The sequence below is a fragment of the Chanodichthys erythropterus genome, chromosome 20, assembly GCF_024489055.1.
Source record: "Chanodichthys erythropterus isolate Z2021 chromosome 20, ASM2448905v1, whole genome shotgun sequence".
NCBI lineage: Eukaryota > Metazoa > Chordata > Actinopteri > Cypriniformes > Xenocyprididae > Chanodichthys > Chanodichthys erythropterus.
The window spans coordinates 37,669,847-37,689,493 of NC_090240.1; the positions used below are offsets into that span (position 1 = coordinate 37,669,847).

Consider the following 19,647-nt stretch of genomic DNA (forward strand, 5'->3'; position numbering starts at 1 on the left):
TTCAACAGACCTTAAAGCTTCGACTTGTCTGGAGCCAAAAAAAAAAAATATATATAGTTTTCTCAAAACACAAATATTATTTATTGTTGTTTTATGTTCGCAGCACCAAAGAAGCAATATTAAGTTCTAAAATGCAAATATTTGTCTTTCACTCCAGACACAGATGCTCTTTAGCGCCCCCTGTCTGAGTGGCAGATGTGCGTCATGACAAGAAACCCGTCACTCCTGCTGCTGGTCATTCTTCTGCTGGACACCGAAGTGCGTGAACTAACATTGAGCAATATATTTCTACAGCATTTATTCATCTGTGGGGTTTTTCAGTTCTATTTTTATTAAATATTGTTCTAAAACCCAAAACAGGACAATTTAAATAAAAATAGAGATGCACCGATATATTGGCCAATAATCGGTATCGGCCGATAAAAGCAATTGTTTTCACTATCGGCCACTTGCCAATTATTTAAAAACAGCCAATGAAAACGTGGAAAACATGTCAGACTGTGACTCATACTGTGTGTGAAGAAAATCTCTTGTGTTGATACTTCTGATAAGAAACAGCTTTCAAATTTGTATCCATTTTATCACAAAATTAAAACAATAAAAGGCATTTTGACTCTTAAATGTGACGTGACAGATCGCTGTAGCGTGAGTATTTTCTTCCTTTTTACTACTAGTTGTAGCATTAAATAAACATGCATGAACATCAGAAGGAATGTTGAAAGATTCAGTACAACTTTAAAGATTTTTTTTGGCGTTTTTTGCCTTTATTATGATAGGATAGTAAGCGAGAAGGTGGATGATCGGAAAAGGTCTGCAAGCCAGGTCTCGAACTTGGGTCGCCTGAAGTGCAACGGCGCTGTAAGTCGGTGCTGCCCACGAGGCTATCGGCACAGACTGATGCAGTACAACTTTAAAGACTTATTTTTGCATTTATTATGATTGGACAGTAAGCAGACAGGAAGCAAAGTGGGAAAGAGAGATGGGGACTGGTTTGGGAAAGGTCTGCGAGCTAGGAGTCGAACTCGGGTCGCCTGAAGTGCAACGGCGCTGTATGTCGGTGCTGCCCACGAGGCTATCGGCACAGACTGATACAGAACAACTTACTGAAATGAATCGTGTCTCATATAATCGATCAATCAGTGTTTTGACCGCGTGAAGAGAAAACAGCTTGTGAACAATATGTTACTTAACATTACATTTACCTCAGGAAAATCGGTATCGGTAGATATCATTCTGAATAATCGACTATCGGTATTGGCGGAGAAATTTAGTATCGTGCATCTTTAATAAAAAATACAATGAATTACTTAACATAAGAAAATTATTTTATCACTACAGTATCAGTTATTGTTAAAAAGTCATTGTTTTCAACATTTCACATCATCCACATATAATTTAAATTCCACATTAATCTTTGTTAATGTTAGTTCACTTAAAATTGTACTTTGTTTTGTGTAAAAAATGTATGTGTAAATGTTGAAATTAAGATTAATAAATGCTGTAGACTTAATGTTAACAAATGAAACCTTATTGTGAAGTATTATGTCTAATATTCCTCTTAACGAAATGAGCACAGGTGTGTCTCTGCGATGATGTGCTCATAGAGGCGGGGATGTCAGAAGAGGAGGTGACCGATATCCCAGCGTCCTCTTCTGATCTGAAGGTATCCCGTGAGCAGATCCTCGCCGCCCAGTTCGAGTGTTACCTCAAAATAATGGACGAGCCTCCACGCAGCGATCCGGGTGAGAGACGCTCTGATACTCCGCTTAGTGTTGAGCTGAAAAACACATGCATAAATTAAGGACAGTAATAAAACAATTAGCAAAATAACTAAAAATGTTAAAATGGATAGAATTACGGAATCAGTGAATAAAGCTGAGAATAATATGACAGAGCAATAATAATCTGAAGAACTAAAGATTAAGGTGCTTTAGCTGTGCAAAACTTGCCTAGAAGGTGCAAGGATTTGGGGAGTGGCCCTAGCAACCACCCAGAACACCCTAGCAACTGCATAGCAACACACTAACAACATTCTAGAATCATTTTAAAGTCAAATCCTCAGATTTTTTTTTAGATAATGTTAATGTTTGGTGCTAATGGATTCATGTCATGATCGTTCAATCTTATAGTGGGACTTTGAGGAAGTTTATAATGGATGTATAATGAACATAAATAGAAATTAGTGTGTAATTGTGTTTCTCTAATTGAATTACTGTCTCTTCATGGCTTGTAGCTCTTGCTGGTGTGGAGGAGGTAAAACTCCCAGAATCCACTGCAGTAAGAGGATGAAAGACAGGAAGTGATTTTGTCTGAGTTTGTTTCCTATGGTTGAACACAGGAGAGTTTGAAGAAAACACTCACTCTCGCGCTTTACATTCAAGTGCTTATATAGATAATAAATATTAAGCACATATTTAAAACTTAAACTAAAATTTAAACTGAAAATATAACAATAAAAGCTAAATTAAAATATATAGTGTAGTGGTAAATAATACTAATACTAATACTGGCCATAAACTTAATTCAAGATTTATTACCTGAAAACAAGTCAAATTTATGTAGTTTTAATGATAAAATAACTTTACAGTGCTGGCTAAATAAAAAAAATGTTCAAACTTGAGTTCAAAAAGAAGCTTCTAGCTCTAGCATGAATGTCTGTTTGTGTAAGTTAATAAAGTGTGTGTATGTGTGTGTCGCCCCCTGCAGGCCCCTACTGTAATCGCACATGGGATGGGTGGCTCTGCTGGGCAGACTCCGCCCCTGGCACTGCCGTCCAGCTCTGCCCCACCTACTTCCACGATTTTGATCCAGCTGGTGAGCTGATGATCTCTCCACTCACAATAATGCAAACGCGCCTCTTTATGGCACAAAACACTTACCAATACCACGTCATATCTACACTACTGTTCAAATGTTGGGGGTCGGTACGAATTTTTAAGGGTTTTTAAAATATGAAACTTTTTCGTGCCTTTAGTTAGTTTTAAGCAAAATTATAAATGTCTTTACTGTCACTTTTAATGCATCCTTGATGAATAAGACTATTAATCTCTTTCAAAAATATTCATACTGACTCCAAACTTTTAAACGGTAGTGTATGTTATTCAATAATTTATTATAAATACCAATAACAACATATATTCCAAAAGTTCCAAAAGTCTGAGACCAATCTGGGATTTTTATTTCTTTATTTTTTTGTCATTTACACCTTGAAAGTTTCAGGATTTTGAATTATATAATATAAATAATATAATGTAAATTTGACATTGTGACAAAACTACAGCTCGATTTTAAGTGACACAATAAAAATATTCGTTGGGTTTAATTCAATCAATCATACTGTGTTTCAGAGCAAAACTATATTGAAATAAAAAAGATTTCAAATGCAAAGGCTTTTTAAGGCAGTTTTAATTACAAAAATAAAGCACAAACAGTGTTGGGGAAAGTTACTTTTAAAAGTAATGCTTTACAATATTGCGTTACTCCCTAAAAAAGTAACTAATTGTGTTACTTAGTTACTTTTTAAGTAAAGTAATGCATTACGTTACTTTTGCGTTACTTTTTATCACCTGAGCAGGACTTATATATGATAATAATAATTAAAAAACTTGCATTACTTATTTGAAAAAGTAACTCCGATATTTTCTCGTAAATTTAAAAGTGATTTGTTACTTTAAAAAAGTAATCTGATTACATAACTTGCGTTACTTGTAATGCGTTACCCCCAACACTGGCCACAACTACAGGCACACAAACAAATGCATTTTCACATTTAGCCTTTTGTTTATTCAGAAAAAGTGACCAAAGTGTGCGACTCAGACGGTCAGTGGTTTCGTCACCCGGAAAGCAACCGACTGTGGTCCAATTACACTCTGTGCACGGAGTACACTAAGCAGAAACTTAAGGTTAAGCCTCAGTTTCAATATCAATATCATTCAAAATTATTATTTTATAATCCTGTCTGTCTCTATAATATCTGTGTCTCTGGTTTCTCCTGCAGCTTTCGTATGTGCTTTACTATCTGACTTTAGTGGGACACGTCCTCTCCATCATATCGCTCCTCATTTCCATATGCATCTTCTCCTACTTCAAGTATGTTAGAAGAACAAACACAAACAGCACTCATACCCAGATAGCAAAAATATGTGGGTTATTGATACTGTTTCCTATGCGATGACGTAAGCCAATCATAACAGTGGACATTTACTGACAAGCCTTAAAGGAGCCGCGCCTTAATATATCAACTAAAAGGCATGAATGAATGTGTTTGTGCAGGTGTTTGAGCTGTCAGCGAATCACTCTTCATAAAAACATGTTCACATCCTTCATCCTGAACTCGTTCGCCACCATCAGCTGGTTCTACTTCTTCATCGGCGAGCAGCAGACCATAACAGACTCTGTAAGTGCACACGCCTCACGTGTAAGAATTTGTAATCATATTGCGTAGTTGTGCTTGGAGTTTTATTTGCGATGATAATGCAATGAAACATGCCAAATTGTGCATTAATTATTAATAACCAACTATGCTTTTTCCTTTTCCTTGCATTTCTTTTGCATAGTAAAATAAAACCTGTAACTTTAGTTTGCAGTTTTTCAGATAATTTTCAGATAAATACCTTAACCAAGTTTAGTGTTTTGTTCTTTAGTCAGATTTAAAATATTTTAAAAATATGAAATATTTGCCTCATATTTTGATCATTTAATGGAACTTGAAGGGTCATTAAAACATATATCCCCTCTGCCACTACTGTATGTATCACAAATAAGCTTTTACTTTCATGGAAAAGTAAATATAGCCAAGATAATATAATATTTTGTAATAATTTTAACAATTTGAGAGGAAAAACATTACAAATATAATTTAGGCTATCAAAGTTTGTGCGTACTTAAAATATGAATACAATTTGTAATAAAAAATGCCTGGATAATATTTTATAATCATTAGTTCTATAATCATAGTTTAACAATTTGCTTTTGTACAGTGACACTATAAATATAAAAAAAAAAAAAAAAAAAACACACAAATTATTCAATTTTATAATCAGTCACCATGACAAATTCTTTGTGTATGTAGAAATAATTGACTATTTATTTCAGTTATTTAATTTAGCTGCCTTTACAACCTCAAAATATTTCCCTCAGTGACTTTTATGCATGGATAGATAGATAGATAGATAGATAGATAGATAGATAGATAGATAGATAGATAGATAGATAGATAGATAGATAGATAGATAGATAGATAGATAGATAGTGTCACAATTCTTGTCTTGTTTAAGGACTCTTATTTTGAAGTTTATTTTAGTTCCTTTTGTTCCTGCTGTTTGACTTCCTGTGATTACTTTTTTTTGTTTCCATTAACATAATATTTTCCCCCAAACCAGTTCAGCGGAAATCCCCTGTAACCTCAGCCAATGAAACTGGTTGCAGGGCAGGGATTTATGCTGAACCATTTGGGGAAAAAAATCATGCTTTCCATTACTGCCTTGTTTGTTTCCATAGTTACCCTTGTTAGTCTCCATAGCAACTCATTACCCACACCTGTTCCTTGTTCCAGCCCTTGTTATCTTGTGTATGTTTCCTGTGTTGTGTTTCTGGTGTTGTGTTTCTATAGCTGTTATGCGGTTATACTGACTTCGCCGCATGACAGATAGATCAATAGATAGCTTCCTTTATTTGGCGATAGTTTAAACTTTATATTTTAGGAAGAGGCCCCTCACAAGGGTATTGGCACATTTACAGTTCCTTTGGCATCAAAACACAATCAGCACATGTTGGTCTTGTGTGTTCAGTCTCAGATCACCTGTAAGATCCTGGCGAGTCTCATGTACTACACCTTTTGCACCAATTATTTCTGGATGTTGTGTGAGGGGATCTACCTGCACAACCTTATCATTGTGGCCGTGTTTGTGGGCGAGCAGCAGCTGGGCTGGTACTACATCCTCGGCTGGGGTACGTACTGAACACAAGTTAACACGAATATATATATTAGTCATAATTTCCCCTGTGTTTACTGTTCTAGGACTTTTATTTTGAAGTGTATTTTCTGTTTCTACTGTAGTTTGTTCCTGTTTGCCTTTTGGTGTGTATTTTGGTCGTATTTAGGAGTTGAACGCACATGAACGCCACCACAAAGTCGTAAATACGAGTGAGAAGCCCCGATCTTTACAAGTCGGGGCCGTGTCATTGAGAGACGTGGCGGAATACCAAAATATTTATACGTATTTAGCAGTGACACTGACAGGCTTTTTATTTACAACAAAATGAGCTTATTCCCTGCACAAAATATAATCGCATTGTAATATAGCAATACAATATGTAACGATAAAGTCTACAGTGGCTTCATAAATTAATTTAAAAAGCAAAACACACCTGACGCACATTCCTTGTTCTTTATTTTCAAGAAGTACAGTTCAAAAACCCTGCTGTATTTTTGTGTAGTTAATTAAGAGAAGGTACACCGCCATCTTGCTTCAATGAAGGTGACTTGAATGAACCTGACGTCGTAAACTTTTCAGGGGGACTTGAATGCAACATTTGTTCCCTTTCAGTACACCTCAGTATACGGTGCCCGTACCACTTCGTTGTCCTCCCTGGACCGTTCTGCCAACCCTGTCAGCCTCGGTGCTTCGGGGTGCAGCGATTTCCAGCGAGCTCATGAGTCAGTGTTCTCACGATGCTGCGTCAGGCTCACACCCTCTGAGGAGGGTCGAAAAGCAGTCAAATCGGTCGTTTCCTGCCATTGTATTTCAGGTCACCAAAGTGGCTGCTCTAAGTATACCAGAGACCAGCCTTGAGAGGCTGGTTCCCTTTGTGGATTTTCTGGCAGAGTTGAGGCTTCTGCCAAACATATCTCAATGGGTCCTCCAGAGTATAGAGAAATGGTACAGAATCCAGTTCGGTTCTCATCCACCTCTATACATCGGTGTGCTCTTTACATTATTAGACCATCCCAGGCAGGCTCTGGTAATAGAACAGTTCTGGTTCTGTCACGCATCCAGCTCCTCTTGGACTGGATGGCGGGGTACAGACATGGCCGAGGCTACGCGTGTACGCTTTTCCCCCAATTGTTCTTCTCCCAGGAGTTCTGGAGAAAATTTGCCAGGAAGGGATAAGACTACTGCTAGTAGCGCCTTACTGGCCAAGTCGGATATGGTTCTCGGACCTTGTCTCTCCTCATGGATCTTGAGAGAGGAAATGTCATTGCTCCCTATACAGGCCTCACGGAGCCATCGGATTTCAACTAAAATATCTTAATTTGTGTTCTGAAGATGAACGAAGGTCTTACGGGTGTGGAACGGCATGAGGGTAAGTAATAAATGACAGAATTTTCATTTTTGGGTGAACTAACCCTTTAACTGCCCAATTGGTACAGTACTAGAGTTCTTGCAAGATCGCTTTTCATCAGGGCTATCCTCGTCCAGCCTAAAGGTCTATAGGTATCAGCTTTTTCTGTATTCCATGTCCCTGTGGATGGTACGACTGTGGGGAAGTACCCTTTGATGTATTGTTTCCTTTGTGGCACCTTGAGGCTGAGGCCTGCAACACTCACTAGGGTTCCTGTGTGAGATTTGGCCATTGTGTTGGAAGGCTTTTCTGCAGCTCCATTTGAGCTGCTTGATTCTGTCTCAGAAAATTTCTGATGTTAAAGACTGTTTTCCTGCTTTCTATTTCCTCTCTGAACAGAGTAGGAGACCTTCAGGTCCTATCTGTATCCCCTACGTGCCTTGAGTTTGCACCAAGGATGGTATACCTAAGGTTCTGACCAATATTCCACGGCCTATAGTGCTGCAAGCTTTCTGTCCTCCTCTGTTCTCAGATCCAGACCAGGCAAAGTTGAATCTTTTGTGTCCAGTGCGAGCACTGGACACCTATGTCCACAGAGCTGCCCTCTGGAGCTGGAGAACTATGTTTGTTTTGAACCGCATAATAGAGGTCTCCCTGCGTCCAAACAAACGATTACCAAGTGGATAGTCGAGGCTATATCACTTGATTATGAGATCTCTGGTCAGCAGTCTCCACTGTCTGTCAGAGCTTACTCTACTAGGAGTATGGTGGCCTCCAAGGCCTTGTTGTCTGGGGTTTCCCTCAAGGAGGTCTGTGATGCGGCGGACTGGTCCTCGCCTCTCACATTTGTGAGATATTATATCTTGATCTGGAAGCAGTTCCAGGCTCATCAGTGCTCTCATCTTAGTGTGCCACAGTTTCACACAGACAGGCATTTTGGAAGTATGGCATTTTGGTATATCGTTCCCAAATCGTCTTGGACACAGCGCCGAGTTCCCTCAAAAGGGAATGTTTCAGTTTATGACTATAACCATAGTTCCCTGAGAAGGGAACTAGACGCTGCATTGCTTTGCCATACTCCCTGCATCTCTGTGACCGATTTGCTTCAGCTATTTAAGCTAAAGACCAGTCTTTCCGGATGTGCTTTTATCCTTTCCTGGTCTTGATGTCACCTGCCCGTTACCTTCACTCTCAGCATTGGCTAGTTGACACACATGCATCAGACGCAATCACGCTGAGGCGTTCCCAAAGCATCCTGGATGCAGTGTCTTGTTCCCTTCTCAGGGAACTATGGTTATAGTAATAACTTGAGACATTTCCTTACTTACCCGTGTTTGTTCCCATAGTGATTAATTACCCACCCCTGTCCCTTGTTAGCCCATTGTTATCTTGTGTAAAAAGAAAATACACTTCAAAATAAAAGTCCGACAACACAAAAAACACAGTAATCGTGACACACACACACACACACACACACACACAAACAAAACAGTGACGTAGTGAGTTATTCCTACAGGTTTCCCAGTGATCCCTGCTGTAACGCAGGCTGTGGCACGTCTGCTCTTCCATGATGACAGGTAAACCTGAGATTTCACACTTGAAATTAAACTAAAAAAAAAAAACAATTTTAAATCCCAAAATGCCTAGCAACATATAAAAGGATAGTTCACCTAAAAATAAAAATTCTGTCATCATTTACTCACCCTCAGGTTGTTTTAAACCTGTATGTTTAAATATTTAATCACAGCCACACTGTGTGTTTGACAGGTGTTGGACCATGAACACAAACCTGCTGTACATCATACACGGCCCGATACACGTCGCTCTGGTGGTGAGCTTAATCAACTTCATCTTCTTATCCACACCGCAAAAAAAATCATGCTAGCAATGTTAAATCATGTTAGCAACATCCTAACAATGTGTTAAATTATGTTAGTAACAATCTAATCATGCTAACAAAATGATAAAACATGTTAGCAACATGTTAAATCATGCTAGCGTCATGTTAAAACATGTTAGTAATGTGTTAAATCATGTTAGTAACATGCTAGCAACATGTTAAATCATGCTAACAAAATGCTAATCATGCCAACAAAATGTTAAAACATGCTAACAATATGTTAAATCATGCTAGCGTCATGTTAAAACATGTTAGTAACATGCTAGCAACATGTTAAATCATGCTAACAAAATGCTAATCATGCTACCAAAATGCTAAGACATGTTAACAACGTATTAAATATTGCTAGCAACATGTTAAAAAATGCTAGCAATGTGTTAAATCATGTTAGCAAACATGTTAATTCATGCTAACATGTTAAATAATGCTTGCTACAAGCTAATAATGCTAGCACAAATGCTAAAACATGCTAACAACATGTTAAATCATGCAAGCAAACATGTTAAATCATTCTAGCAACATATTAAAACATGCTAACAATGTGTTAAATTATTTTGCTAGCATTCTAATCATGTTTGTGAAATCAAAATGCTAAAACATGCTAGCAACATGTTAAGTGCTAGCAAAGTGTTATAACATGTTAGCAAACATGCTAATAATGCTAACAACATGTTAAAACATGTTAGCGATGTGTTAAATCATGTAAGCAACATGTTAAAACATGCAGGTAATGTGTTAAGTCATGTTAGTAAAATGTTAATCATGCTAGCAAAATGTTAAGACATGCTAATTCATGCTAATGTGTTAAATCATGTTGGTAACATGTTAATCATGCTAAAAAAATGTTACGACATGCTAGAAATGTGTTAAATAATGCTACCAACATGTTGAAAATGCTAGCAATGTGGTAAATCATGTTAACAAACATGCTATCAACATGCTAATTCATGCTAATGTGTTAAATCATGCTTGCTACAAGCTAATCATGCTAGCACAAATGTTAAAACATGCTAACAACATGTTAAATCAGGCTAGCAAACATGCTAAAACAAGCTAACAACATGATAAAACATGCAAGCAAACATGTTAAATCATACTAGCAGTGGTGGTCTTTCATCATACTATGACATAATAATGTGGCAAAATCCGAAATGAGTCATTTTCTGAGCTTGGTTTCAATAAAAGCTGTTTTTGGACTAACAAGGAAGTTTTGAGTTTTGAAACTTTCTGAAAATTTGATCTCTCAATTCATGACTCCTTTAAGAAAATATGACTGAGGGAGTTAATATAAGAAATATGACAATATAAGATTAATATAAGAATTAATATAAGAAATATGACATCAGCTTACATCTGGAGTTTTAGCTGTTTTAGCTTATTTTAAAGTATATTTTGTCTTATTTTAAATATTTTAAGGCCATCTTGAGGCCCCCTGGTTCAGAAAGCATCACATACTGTGACATCGACACAAAGATTTTAAACTCATTTGAAAATAACTTAAAATGATTTTTTTTTCTCCTACGATTGAAACTAACGGATGGTAACATTGTCTTCTATGATGTGGAACACCCATGTTTCATGACCTTTTAAGTATTTTTCTGACCCCATTGACAGATATTTGTTCTTGTTTTAAGCATAAACTCACTTAATTTTGATACATGTTTTAGTAAATAGGATTTAATATCTGAAGTCATTTTGATTCTCTTGATTTAAGGATGTTTGTACTGGAAAACAGAACAAAAGTACTGAGGAAGAACCTCATTTTCTGCAGTGAATCCCTCCATCTGTGTAAACTGACCACAGTTGTCTCTCAGGTGAACCTGTTCTTCCTCCTCAACATCGTGCGGGTGTTGATCACCAAACTGAGGGTCACCCACCAGACCGAGAGCAGCGTGTACATGAAAGTGGTTCGTGCCACCATCATCCTGGTTCCTCTGCTGGGAGCCCAGTTCATCCTGATGCCGCTGCAGCCCAGCGGACGCTTCTCTCTGGCCGTCTACGAGCTATTCATGAACATCTTTATGCATTACCAGGTAGAGAATCGATCAAATATTTTATTAGCATTACAGTAAGATCTGTAAAATGACCCCACAAAAACATTTTATTAATCCAACTATTTTAATGAAATGCCTCCTTCAGCCCTTTCGACTGGATTTTTTTAATATCACCAGCACAAAAGTGCTTTTATTCCATTTAGAGTGCATTATTAAACATATAAAGTTCTTTGAGACTTGTATGACTGTACAGCAATGTTATGTCAGTATTATGGATGCTATTGAATATGAAATTTGCATGTTCTGCTATCGCCATATCTTATACACACAGGAACTCAAAGGTCTTCATTACAACCCGCCAAAATAAAAGTTCGCTTTAACTTGAGGAGATTATAACAGAAATATATTACTATTAAACAGTGGTAGAGTGTACTTCTTCAAGTAATAGTAATAATAATACAGTTTATTAAAACACAGAAACTCAAAATAAAAGTTTGGTCTAACCTGGATAAATTAGGAAAGAAATATATTACTATTGCACAGTAGAATGTATTTAAATGTACTTAATTATTATTATTATTATTATTGTTTGCTTAGAATGTACTTAAAGAAAAATTTATTAAAACCATATTTTTAAGGAATATCACACAAGTTTTCAAACATGTTTTAATGAATTATTACATTTTCATTTGATTACATTTTAAAAGGTTAACTAAATTATTTGATTACCTCCATTTTTGAAAGTAAATTTGTATTTGACCGTACAATGTTTCTATATTCTCTGTACTCCTGACAGTAAAATATGCCACTTGTATAAAACTTGTATAAAGGATCAGTCAAGAAAAGAAAAAAAATATACTGTGAAACCAGAATCTCAAAAAATACCATGATACAGATTTTCGGTCCAACAGCTAAGGTTAAGGTTTATTTTATTTCAAGTAACTAAACCGTTTCTAATGGTTTTAGTTTTAATAACAATAATAACCCTGTGTATTTTTGTGTCTCTGCAGGGTCTCCTGGTGGCCGTGATCTTCTGCTTCTGTAATGCAGAGGTACGTTTAAACCTTAAACCTCATTAAGAAATACTCATTAATCTTTATTAAAGCGCTTTAGAGGAACATGAACTTCCAAGACAGTAATTGGATGCTTAATGCTAAATTAAACATACAATGTAGTGATTTCATGCGCCAACGTCTAGTATTAGTGTGTGAAATTAGTGTATAAATCATTTATTGTTTCATATGCCATTTAAAATAAAAATTAGTATGCAGTATGCCTATAGAAGCCCATTTTCACATAAGAAAAAAAGTCATAATTATGACATTAAAAGCCAAAATTATGACATACTAAGTCATAATTATGAGATAAAAAACAAAATTACAGTATGAGATAAAAATGTAAAATTATTTATTAAAATTTTTATTAAACTTATTTATGACATACTAAGTAAAGAAAAAATCAAAACTGCAGTACGAGATAAAAAGTAAAAATTATAACATTAAAAAGTTAAAATTAAAAATTGAGCTAGACAAAACTGACATTAAAAAAGATCAAATTATGAGATTAAAGTCTAAATTATGAGATAAAGTCAAAACTATGACATTAAAAAAGATGAAATTGTGAGATAAAAAGTCAAAATTATGACATTAAAGTCTACATTATGACATACTAATTTATATTTATGAGATTAAAAAATCGAAATTATGACTTTACATATTATGATTTTGACTTTTTGTCATAATTTCCACTTTTTATATCATGATTTTGACTTTTTAATGTCATAATTGACTTTTTAAGTCATAATTATGACTGGTATGTCATAATTTTAAATTAAGTCATAATTTCAACTTTTTAATTCAATTTCAATTTAGGCTATGTCGTAATTACTGCCGACTTTTCATCTCATAATTTCTACATTCATCTCATAAATGTGACTTAGTACGTCATAATTTCGACTTTTTATCCGGTAGCTATGGCTAAATATGTCATAATTATGATTTACCAAAGCATTTTTTTTTTTTTTTTTTTTTTTTTTTTTTTTATGTTGCTAGATATTTTCTTATGTGTGGAAATGGGCTTCGATGGGATGCAGTACATACTGTGCTGAAAACAGTGAAACATTCTGAAAAAGAAAGAAAGAAAGAAAGAAAGAAAGAAAGAAAGAAAGAAAGAAAGAAAGAAAGAAAGAAAGAAAGAACAGTGCATCAAAAATGAACTATTTGACGTATTTTCCCGTCCCGCAGGTGCAGTCGGCGCTGCGGCGTAAGTTTGCGCAGGATCGCGGTCAGTGGATGCGACGCCGCCTGGTGACCAACGACTCTCATTGTAACTACCACACCAACTCCTCCATCACCGAGACCAGCCGCGTCACCATCGGCCTCGACAACGGCCCGTCCAACACGGGCGACGGGAAAACCGACGGCACCACACTCTCGCTCAACGGCCAGAGCAACGGCAAACGCTGCTCCAGCGAAGAACCCGAGTTCGGCGAAGTGCTCGAGTCGTCTGAAATATGAACATCATCCAGCTGAAGATCCCGTTCGGATTTTCTGGAAGAAGAAAAAAAACACACACAAGTTATGAACATTATTTCTGAACGTCATCTGAACGTTCAAAACGTCCAGTTCTAAAAATGTTTTTTCTTGGTTATGCGAACGTTAAGGGAACGTTACATTTTATCGTTTTGCAAACATTATGGGAACGTTAGTTTTGAATGTTCTCTGTGCTAACATTAAAGACCAAATAACTTTGAATGAACGTTCCATTAATGTTACTGGAAGAACTTTGAGAGAGCCTGATGGGGCGTTCACACCAGACGCAATAGCGCGAATAAATCTTGCTATATGCGCGTAGTTGGACGCTTGAACATTTTAAGTTTACTTAAAATGAAATTTACTTCACAACAAACACAAATTCGCGTCATGAGAGGGGCTTCTGCCCATGCCTTCTGCACACTTCCTCTGAATAAACACATCAACTCGTCAGCGGGAAAGTAGTTGTAAAATACGGCAAATGACCTCCTCACTCACTTTCTTCCGAGCAAGATCCTTTTTATTCCTGTTTCTATAAAAGTATGAAGATGTATCATACAGCGACAATGATTTGTCCTCCATTGTTGTTTCCAATTTCTGCCTCCGCTTGCTACTAGAGCAATTAAGCTACTGATTGGTTAACACAGCGCGAATTATCACCAAAGTTCAGATTTTTCAACTTGCGCGATTTACACTGGCCGCGTGCAGGCCAAATTTCGAGACCGCACGGACAGTCCGCATGTAACAGCGCATGCGCAAGCAGTATAGAAGAGATTCACTAGGTGGCAATATGCACAGTGTTTAGCCGTCAAAGAAGTTTTGGCCTGCATGCGGCCAGGGTGCGCGGCCGGCCGCGAGCCCTCCGCATGACAAAAATTACATCATGTGGACGGTGCAAGAAAGCGGACGGCCGAAGTATACCCGGGGCTTAAACGAGGCTTAAAACAAGGCTTTATGCGTGTCAAACGCCGAAAACGCTCAATTCTCGCCGCGTCATTTGCGCTGCCTCATTCGCGTGAATAGCGTCTTTGCATTGACTTAACATGTAATCACTCACGCTTAACGCTTCATTCGCGTCTGTTGTGAACGCGTCTGAGAACGTTCCCTGTTAGCTGGATATGCACTAATATCACCAACACAACATCACATGACGTATGACCACCAGTGAAAGAGTTTTTCGTGTTTGTTATGGATTAATACGTTTTTTGGTGTTTTATTTGTACTTTTAAACACGTTGTATTTGTACATTTTAAACACATAGTCTGACTATAAAGTTGCTTTTAGTGAGATTTAAGGCCCATTCACACCAAAAGTTATCTATAAATATAAAGATATTAATTTACATAATGATATCTAGAGATACGATATCATTGGGATCACTTTCAGAACAATTTTTTTTCCCAGCTGTTAAACGATAAAACACTGACAGTCAATCAGAATCCTTTCTAATTTAAGGGTTCGCGCATTTAAAATGGCGGATGTTATTGTGGAGAAGTTAATCGAGAGGTCCAGAAAAAGCCACTAATATTTGTCAAGTCAAATCTGCTTTTCAGGGATACTTTAAAGAAAATGGATATATGTCATACCCTCTGAATAAATGGTGAGAAATATTAATAAGGTCATTATGAAAGGCTAGCAAACTGTGTAACATAAAATTACCTCAGGAATCCAGCGCTAGTTTCGACAACATTGTCTTACTTCCTTTGAAGTTGCAATGGAAAAGACGATGTTTTTTTTATTCCACTATATTGATTTCATCAGCTACATTCATTGTTAGATCAGTTCAATTACACTAGCTCACTCGAAACAGCGTGCTGAGGACAACTGCTGGTTAAAGCCGTGTAACTGCAACAAGAACAGCAAAAACATGTGGGCTACACTTTGAAACCGCAGCGCGTGATCTTACAATAAACAGACCGTTATCGTTCGTTGGTGTGGACGCAAATATTATCGTTCTTGGTGTGAACATGCCTTTATCTAGTCTAAAGTGTTCACAGATTTATATTTCGATCTAAATATAGAAGGAATGTGCATGTGTTAATATGGAAAAACCAATGCATATTAAAACACACTGAATAGTTTGCTTGTCCGCGTTCCCCTCCATCACGTGAACTGTGTGTGTGATCTAATTCTCGTCATTAGAACAGTGCACTGCCTAGTGGACTTATTGGTATTATCATCTGATAATACAGCAAACTGTTCCACTGTATTTTTAGGGATCCTCGTTTTGGATGTTTATCTCTAGGTTAGTGCGAATACGCCGAACATATGCTGGCTGAGGAACGCGGAGAACAAAATGTTGTAAATAAGCTGTTATATAAGCACTTTTCACTGAATGTATCTGCTTCGTGAGCCCTTTGAGTTTTTATCATTGTTAAAGCCCTTAGGATGTCGTGTCACATTTGCTTTTTGTGATTCTTAAATACAAATAAAAAACATTCCATATGACTTGTTAATATTATCACTATTTGTGTAACGGACGCGGTGAAACTCAATTTACTTTATAAAGTACTAGCTGTTGTAGGCCTGTATACGGGGGAATCTACTACATTCATTACTTTTAATAACTAGTGTATGACTTTGTGGGCTTGTATGCTCGAAATGTAAAAGAATAGCAGAGATTAAATGACAATAAGGACAATATCATTGGAATCACTTTTATAGCGATTTTTTTTACTGCTGATGAATGATAAAAAAAAACATTGACAGCCAATCAGAATCCATCCTTCAATTTCCTGTCTTACAAATATTTTAGCATGTACCACTTATTTTCTTTGGGATAATCATTTGGACACATTACATTTTTGCAACCTTCCTAGAACATTGTTTACATGGTTTTTTTTTTATGTCAAAACTATCAATTCCGAAATGAATCCGCAGCAGTCAGGTGGTACAAATAAGTGCTCTGTAAGTTGTTTACGTTCATTATTATTGTGATGTTATGTGCTTTGAGACATGAGGTAATTTAACAATGTCCCTCATGACGCTTTACAGACTTGTTGATGTGTTTTGAAGGAAAGTTAGCTCTATTGCTTGCCTCTCTGAAATCGCCTACTCGACTTTTAAAGCTCGGATCCTTGTACATAAATAAATGCAAACTTTTCACTTATTTATTTGAAAAGCGTTTCGGAAATTGAATCATGTATAAAAATTGATTGTTCATATGACTGAAAAATGAGTCACACTGCTTTCCTGGCGTCAAAGGAATACACTTGTACACACAAAAATCCTGTTCGTTTCCTTCTCTGCATTTCTCCTTTGATCGTTTCCTTTCTGACACTGCGAATAAACTACTGCGGATATTTTTGGCTCTGCGTTTGCTGTAAGTCGTTAAAGCGTCTATTAAATACGTGCACGTCTTGAACAATCCTTGAAGGACATTCCTTCATTTTTTTCAATGATGTAACCTTGGTCTTTATATTGGTGCATAACGAGTCGCCCACACGATTAACGTTTCACCATATGACTGTATACACGGCAGCATATGCGCTTTTCATTAAAGAGTCAATCTTCCTGCTTGATCAAGGACAGTTGAGTTTGTTTTAAAATGTGGGAGAAGTAAGATTTCAACATACAACCTTTTGGTTCTGGCCAGTTCTTTAAAACACTCCGTCTCCAAATATGATTCTTTTTTTAGCACATTGTTGTATTTTCTTTCTACCTAATTCTTTGATTCATCTGAAAAGGACGAGGTCCCACCGAGATTTGAACTCGGATCGCTGGATTCAAAGTCCAGAGTGCTAACCATTACACCATGGGACCGGCGCGGCAAATGCAAGAAAAAATGCTTTTAATAAGTCTACATTCATTTACAGAACTTGAAACATTTCAGCAGTTGTTTTAGCAAATATAGCCTATTAATCAAATTATGACTTGGCATCAGTAAAAGTATAGCGTACGTCTGCAAGATGTCTGTTAAAGATCACTTCATCTGGAAAGCATCTGCTGTTTACAAACATCTAATAGATGTCTTTAAGATGTCAGTTTTACATACATTCTAAATCATAAACATCTTAAAGATGTCTTCTAAACGTCTATTTGACATCTGACAGGATACGTCCTATAGACTTATTCCAGATGAGCAAACACCCTAAATAATACGTCTTCCAGACGTAAACACGCACATCAAATAGACGTCTCCTAGATGTACATGTGCTATCAGGGTGCTGACCTACACGAAGTGTGTGTTATTTTCTCATCATCTTCAGATAAATACAAATAATTATAAAGTTTAAAGATAGTTCTGAGAACGTTCCCTGTTATCTGGGAAGTTTTGCAGTAGAAGAATTGTGTTCTCAAACTCAAGCGTGTCTTATTCAAGTTTAAAACTCAAGAGCTTCATCACCTTCAGCACATGTTTTTTTTCTTCATTATATTATTCATAAACTGTGATCCCAACATCCCTCAATAATTCACCTCAAACATTTGAGGTGAAAAGACATGCTTGAAGGGTGTAGACGACCGTGAGGAGATGTTTAATTATTTAATTAATGGACAGGCAGCAGAAGTGCTACATTCTTAAAAAATAAAGGTTTCTTAAAGCGATAGTTCACCCTAAAATAAACATTCTGTCACAATTTTATCCTGTAGAAACTATGGATCCAGATCTGTTATTATCACCACTAGATGCGAGAATAGACTAGAAAATAAATCAGAAACTGAAATCAAACTGGGTATAATCTGCATTGATAGTGATCAACGAAGCTTTTCGAAACGTTAAATCAACTGAACCAACTGCTTGGCAAAATCATGTCTATGGGCCAAATGGTTTACTGTTTCGAAGCACTTGAAACACCACATGCTGGCGACACCTGCTGGTCAAAACGGTGTAAATGCAACGAAAACTCATGAATAAAAACACCTTTTACAAACAATTACAAATGTTTTGTTTTATTGGAAGTAATCTATTGCATCTAATACCATTAAATATGAATTGTCTCTATAATATGTGTTATTTTAATAAATTAGCTTGTTTGGTTTGTTTTAAGTTTGGTTAATCATGCAGACTTTTAACTTCAACTCTTCCTTTTTATTATTCAAATACACGTATCTACAAATTTATAAAACTACTCCGAGATCAGGTAACGAAGCATAGTTTACTAAAATCATCCGATCACGGAACCTTTTCAACTGAAAAAGAAACGGTTTGAATGGGCGCACAAGACGCATGCGCAAATACTTTTGGCGCCAGCGCGCGCAGAGAAGAGTTTTTAAGGTGAGATACACCTCTCTTCACGACGAATTAAATTAATGACTTTTATTTAATCAGATCATGCCTAATTTGATTTTAAATTAGTGACATTTTGGATAAAGAACATTATGAATTAGCTGTTAAAATATTACTGTAGTGCCATGTTTACTTTCTGACAGGAATGAAAGAGGGTGTGAGGTAGGTACAAGTTCAGTTTGTTCAACACGGCAGTTGTTCAGCTAAACTTTCATTGGACAAATAGCCTACTCAGTTATGAAAACAGTTATGAAAGTAGTGAGTTTTGAACATTATTAGACTATTATACAGTGCGTTCCATGAACACCGGAAGTCTGTCCCTCGTTTTTTCATCCCGTAAAATGACTATGACACATTCCCTGACTAAGGTCTATTTAAATAGTATATGCTAAAATTTAAAATACACATAACATAAACTTGATGTCATACATCCACGAGAGATTTCTGCACTGGCATAGTTTATTTACTATTTGCATCGATTTTATATTTGATTTAAATTGTCAAAATGCATTTACTAAAATTCCTTCAAATCAGCATAAACCTATTCAATTAAATTTATTCAGTTAAAAAGTATAAACAGTTAAAATATGATTAGCTGTGGAACAGGCAATATTCAGTTAATTAAAATGTATGAGATTGAAACAAATTGGATTTATTGATGATAAATAATTCGGATTATTGTGTATTTAAAATGCATTCAGTTTATTACAG

At 36.4% G+C, this 19,647-nt stretch overlaps 1 protein-coding gene and 1 non-coding gene across 3 annotated transcripts in view; one reads left to right on the top strand and one right to left on the bottom strand.

Annotated features, from left to right (window-relative positions):
* Positions 1-18,496, top strand: part of calcrl2 (calcitonin receptor-like 2) — a 23,821-nt gene extending 5,325 nt beyond the window's left edge. Inside the window, exons 2-13 of one of the 2 annotated variants that reach the window (XM_067371667.1) lie at positions 158-258; positions 1,577-1,742; positions 2,707-2,814; positions 3,790-3,902; positions 3,998-4,089; positions 4,273-4,396; positions 5,790-5,949; positions 8,801-8,861; positions 9,052-9,115; positions 10,999-11,217; positions 12,189-12,230; positions 13,422-18,495. In XM_067371667.1, the coding sequence (XP_067227768.1) occupies positions 196-258; positions 1,577-1,742; positions 2,707-2,814; positions 3,790-3,902; positions 3,998-4,089; positions 4,273-4,396; positions 5,790-5,949; positions 8,801-8,861; positions 9,052-9,115; positions 10,999-11,217; positions 12,189-12,230; positions 13,422-13,694 (1,485 nt within the window). In that variant the 5' untranslated portion in view covers positions 158-195 and the 3' untranslated portion in view covers positions 13,695-18,495. Of the gene's footprint in view, positions 1-157; positions 259-1,576; positions 1,743-2,706; positions 2,815-3,789; positions 3,903-3,997; positions 4,090-4,272; positions 4,397-5,789; positions 5,950-8,800; positions 8,862-9,051; positions 9,116-10,998; positions 11,218-12,188; positions 12,231-13,421 lie in introns of both variants that reach the window. The other variant, XM_067371668.1, reaches the window with a different exon arrangement.
* On the bottom strand, positions 17,400-17,471 carry trnaq-uug (transfer RNA glutamine (anticodon UUG)). The gene has a single exon. It is a non-coding gene; the product is annotated as a tRNA-Gln (tRNA).
* Positions 18,497-19,647: the final 1,151 nt, after the last annotated feature.